The sequence below is a fragment of the Oryx dammah genome, unplaced genomic scaffold (genome assembly GCF_014754425.2).
Source record: "Oryx dammah isolate SB20612 unplaced genomic scaffold, SCBI_Odam_1.1 HiC_scaffold_25, whole genome shotgun sequence".
NCBI classification, from domain to species: domain Eukaryota; kingdom Metazoa; phylum Chordata; class Mammalia; order Artiodactyla; family Bovidae; genus Oryx; species Oryx dammah.
Genome location: NW_024070209.1, coordinates 49,604,264 through 49,609,866, shown reverse-complemented (window position 1 = coordinate 49,609,866; position 5,603 = coordinate 49,604,264). Strand labels below are relative to the sequence as shown.

Below are 5,603 nucleotides of genomic sequence, written 5' to 3'. Positions count from 1 at the left end.
GGTAGCTAACCTATTTCTCTGGTTCTTATATTTCCAAATGTTGGTATTTAGGTCTAGAGTCTTGAGTTTGATTTTCTGGGGCTGAATACTTCCATACCAAGTGCAGTGTTCTTTGACTAAACTGGCATATAGAACCTGGTTGCCTCTCTTTTTTTTCTTCCAGTTTTATTGAGATATAATAGACATAAAGTACTCTATAAGTTAGACATCAACAACATAGTGATTTGGCTTACATACATCATGAGATGTTTACCATGATAAGTTTAGTGAACAGCCATCATTTCATATAGATACAAATTTTAAGAAAAAAAATTTTCTTGTAATGAGAACCCCTAGGACTCTTTTAACAACTTTCATATGTATTGCATCTATCATCTTGCACATTACCTCCATAGTACTTATTTATCTTATAACTGGAATTTTGTTGTATTTTATACACAATTTTTAAAGGTTACACTCCATTTACAATTATTAAAAAATATTGACTCTATTTCTGATTTTACCCAATATTTTATATCTCCCACTCCCCAACCTCTGTGTTGCCCCTTCAGCCCCACTGATAACTACTAGTTCTCTATATCTATGAGTCTGCTTCTTTTTTGTTATATTCACTGGTTTGTTGTATTTTTGGATTCCACATGTAAGTGATATCATGCAGTATTTGTCTTTCTGTCTGACTTAATTCACTTAGCATAATACCCTCCAAGTTCATCCATGTTGCTGCAAATGGCAAAATTCTACTCTTTTCAATGGCTGAGTAAAATACTCCACGGGGTGTGTGTGTGTGTGTGTGTGTGTGTGTGTATTGATGGGTTCTTAGGTTGCTTCCATATCCTGGCTATTGTAAATAAAGCCTCAGTGAACATAGGGTGCATATATCTTTTTGAATTACTATTTTAATTTCTTCAGATAAATACTCAGGAATGGAATTGCTGGGTCATATGGTAGTTCTTTTTTGAATTTTTTTTAAGAATCTCCATACTGTTTTCCATAGAGGCTGCACAAGTTTACATTCCCACCAGCAATTTTCCCCTTTTCTCTTCATTTCAGCAACACTTGTTATTTGTTGTCTCTTTGACAACAGTCGTTCTGACAGGTGTGAGGTGATATCTCACTATGGCTTGGATTTGCACTATCCTAATGATTAATGATACTGAGCATCTATTCAGGAGCCTGTGGGTCATCTGTACTTCCTATTTGGAAATAAGTCTATTCAGATTCTCTGCCCATTTAAAAAAATCAGGTTGTCTGGTTTCGTGATGGTCTTCAACCAGTTATGGCTATAGAAAGTGAACAGTGACTTTTGGGTAAGGTGGGAGGAATTTATGATCCTTCCCACAGTAGCTGTTGTAGTGAATGGTAGGGGGTTTGTATTGAACAATTAGTGAGTATGTCATTTCATGCTTTTGCACCCTTTCTGTCATAACATCACCCTTAGAAGTATTCGTTGGTGTTTAAAAGGCAGAATTAATGTAAACTAAGTAGAAAAGTCTTACTCATGCAGCAGGCCATGGACAGACTGGTGGTAGTTGCTATAATGATGGTGGCCTAGATAGGAAGTAGTCCTGGAAGGTGATCAATTTCCAACAGAGCCAGAACCCAAAGGTAGTTAAGAATAAGACCAGTTGACGTTAATTTTTAAGAGATTAACATATCTCTTTATTTCCCAAAGCCAGTACTAAAAGTCCACCAAGATCATAAGATGCCTGATTACATATATGAACAGAACCGAAACCGGTTAATCGCTTCTGGTGTCCTAAAACCTCCAAGAAGTCCTGAAGAAAAAACTTCTACCAAATCTCTTGTTCAGTTTCTTGAGCATGGAGAGGCTGTGAAAAAGAAAAACCAGGTATAGTATTAAAGTGCTTCACTGATTCTTTCAATTTTAGTTCCTACAGCATTGGTAACCCAAGTTATCATGAGTTAACCTTTTAACTCATGATGGTGACAAAGTCTTTTTCTATTAGGTTATATAATGGATTTGAGCAACATATCTCCCAGTTCTTTCTGTTTAAGGGAAATTTGTCAAATAGAGGTTAATACAACATTGTAAGTCAACTGTGCATGTGTGTTCAGCCACTTAAGTCATATCTGACTCTTTGCAACCTCAAGGACTGTATCCAGCCAGGCTCCCCTCTCCATGGGGTTTCCCAGGCAAGAATAGGATAAAATCATAAAGGAAAACTTTCAGTCTGTACACTGTCTTCTGATGTTCTCTAGAAGACATGTTAAAAGAAGATATAATAGTGTTTTGAATGTTATTATAACTTTTATGAAATTTTCATCATTATTCCCACAAAATCTTTGAAGACCTTGGTGAAGGGCAATAAAATAGAAACTGAACCAGCTAGAGAGACAACTTTTATAATTGACGAGAGTTATAGAGTGGGGAAGGAATAAGTGAATAGTAGGTCTGGGGCAAAATCACTAGAGCCTGGCTTTACGTGAATACCTGTAGATATTTAACAAGAACAACAAAAAACAGAAATGGGAGAAAATATGGAGGACACACCTGCAATAAAAATACCAGTAGAGCCAAGAATTCTCTGAGCTTTTTATTGAGAGGATCTTTCAGTGCTAGCTGTCTCTTTCAGGCTTTAGGCTGGATCGCTAGGAATGAAGAGTTGAGGACAAGTGTGTCCTTGAGAATTATAGAATCTGGAGGTGGGAAATAGACAAGTAAACACTTAAGCCTAGTAGATGTGTGATAAGAGCTCTCACTGATCATTTAAAGAACAAAATAATGGAAAACTGACCAGAGTGGATGCTTATATCTGGTGGGCAGAATGACCATTGGTGGAAGAAAAACTATCCTAACGAATTGCACTAAACTCAGAGGAATGAGTGGAAAGTTAGCAAGGCAGATAAGATGGGACAACTGTGGACTTGAAAGCCAGCTGGAAGAAGGCTCACCCACGAGTTTGGTTGAGATCATCCTGAGAGAATATCATATAATAAATTGCATGAACTTGTGTGTGTGTGTGTGTGTGTGTGTGTGTGGTCAGTCGCTCAGTCGTTTCTGACTCTTTGTGAGCCCATGGACTGTAGCCCACCAGGCTTTTCTGCCCATGGAATTCTCCAAGCAAGAATACTGGAGTGGGTTCCCATTCCCTCCTCCAGGAGATCTTCCTGATTCAGGGATCAAACCCAGATCTCTTGCATTTCTTGCATTGGCAAGTGAAATCTTTACATGAAATTGTATAACTTTGATTTCTATAAATTAGAGAAAATGAGATATTTTAAGTGGGGCTGAGAAAGGTTGTTAATTCATTTGATATAAAGTAGGTTGAATTTTAAAAAGAGAGAGATTATGCACACTATTATATATAGGGAGTATAAAAAGCAAGGTCCTACTGTATAGCACAGGGAACTATATTCGATATCCTGTGATAAACCATAATGGGAAAGAATATGAAAAAGAATATATATATGTTTGACTGAGGGCTTCCCTGATGGCGCTAGTGATAAAGAACCTGCCTTCCACTGCACACTGCATGAGATATAAGAGATTCAGGTTCAATCCCTGGGTGGGGAAGGTCCCCTGGAGGAGATCATGGCAACCCACTCCAGTATTCTTGCCTGGAGAAACCCATGGACAGAGGAGCCTGGCGGGCTACATTCCATAGGGTCACAAAGAGTCGGATGCAGCTGAAGAGATCTAGCATGCACACACATATGTATAACTGAATCACTTTGCTGCCCAGTAGAAGTTAGTACAACATTGTAAATCAGCTGTGCATGCATGCTTAGCCACTGAAGTTGTGTCTGACTCTGCAACCCCATGGACTGTAGCCAGCCAGGCTCCCCTGTCCATGGGATTTCCCAGGCAAGAATACTGCAGTGAGTTGCCATTTCCTTCTCCAGGGGATCTTCCCAACCCAGGGATTGAACCTGCATCTCCTGCACTGGCAGGCAGATTCTTTACCCCTGAGCCACCAGGGAAGCTCCCCAAATCAACTCCAAAAACAATTTTTTAAAATTAAAAAGAGATTTTGTGCACACCTGGAATGAAGGAAGCAACTGAAAAGGAATACGTCACGGGTTATGTTTGGTTGTAACTGCAACTAAGTGAAGAATTCAGTAAAGAGAGTTTGAAGGGAAATGTGGAAAAAAGTGGATATTTCATTTAAAAGAAGGATATTTATTTTGTTTTTTTGTTATTTATTTATTTATTTTAGGATATTTATTTTGAAAAATATTTATTTTTCTGGGTATTGATTTCTCAAATGAGTTTAGAATGGATATGTAACAATGAGGACTTCCTGGGAGATGAAGGAAGGAAGGAAGGGAATAAATGAGGAAGGAGGGAGGGAGGGAGGAAAGTTAAAGGGTTTGCTTCTGGTAATTAAGGAAGATTGATTATCAGTTGGAGAAGGAAATGGCAACCCACTCCAATATGCTTGCCTGGAAAATTCGATGGACAGAGGAACCTGGCAGGCTACAGTCCATGGGATCACAAAGAGTCAGCCACGACTAAGCACGTGAGCACATTATCAGTTGGACTGGGCATCCATCATAGAAGAGTGTGATAGTTCTTCTACATTTTATTTCCCTCCCCCAACCCCTGCAAAATCCAAACTTGTGTGACTGTTTAAATTGATGACATCTTCACACTGAGTTACATAATTAGAAATAAAATGTAACTATGTAGGCCTATTGTTGAAGAAATCTTTCATTTAGAATGCAGTATACTTTTTAAGGGATATAATAAAGAAAAACATTTCCTGTTAAAGTATTAGCACTCTTGTCTCATAAAAAAAAGTTGATCGTAGCTCACGTTGAAACACTGGGACAAAGCAATGTGTGTTTTCTCTGGCTCTGGCATCCAGTTTGGCCTCTTCTTTTACATAAGAAAACAGTGCCTTTGCTACTATCCTTGGTCAGTAAGTGAAAGAAGCACTTTTTATCTTTTGAGTTCAAAGAAGTATGTCGTTTAGCTCTGAACTTCCCAGAATTCTCTTCTGAAACTCCTGCTCAGTGGGGTAGTTAATCAGAGATGGGGAATAATGACCTCTATGAATACACATCTTTTGGAGAGGTTGTTCCAGGGGGCTTACGGTAGTAACTCTCCTGTGCAAATGGCAGCTTCTACTAACTATGCTAATAGACAATAAAAATGTCATTTATATGTGAACCTCAATTGTTCATCAAAGCGGGTCTGCAGTGGTGAGTCTTTTATCTTAAAGACAGTCAGTCCTGTCAGAGAGACGAAGGACGACTGTTGGAGTTGATGTCACATTCCCTCAAACACAGTCATCAACCTCCTCCTCAGGAAGAGAGGATTTGTGACGCTATCCCAAAGGGGCAGGAGCAAAGGAGCGGGGGTGGAACTGAGGGAAGACAGTGGGACTCAGGAATTGGAGCAAAGATCAACAGTATGAGCCTTGTGGGCTACCGTCCATGGTGTTGCAGAGTCGGACATAATTGAGCGCGTATGCAGGCACTCAAGTATGTGGACGTGGTGGGGCTTGGCCTTGGGGCTCCACTTGTGGTCAAGGACCAGCAGCAAGGCATTTCTGGGGAGCAAGTGAGAAATGCAGAATCTCAGGCTCTGGACCCGCCCCCCGCGGGGGGGGGGGGGGGGGGGGGGGGGGGGGGGGGGG

General features: G+C 40.0%; 1 protein-coding gene across 2 annotated transcripts in view; it reads left to right on the top strand.

The window, feature by feature from the left end:
• Positions 1-5,603, top strand: part of DNAH6 (dynein axonemal heavy chain 6) — a 285,139-nt gene that overhangs the window by 8,341 nt on the left and 271,195 nt on the right. For both annotated transcript variants that reach the window (XR_005718342.1, XM_040224335.1), the window contains exon 3: positions 1,673-1,849. Coding sequence is in view for 1 of the 2 variants with exons in the window: in XM_040224335.1 (XP_040080269.1) it covers positions 1,673-1,849 (177 nt within the window). In the remaining variant the exon portion in view is untranslated. The remainder of the gene's footprint in view (positions 1-1,672; positions 1,850-5,603) is intronic.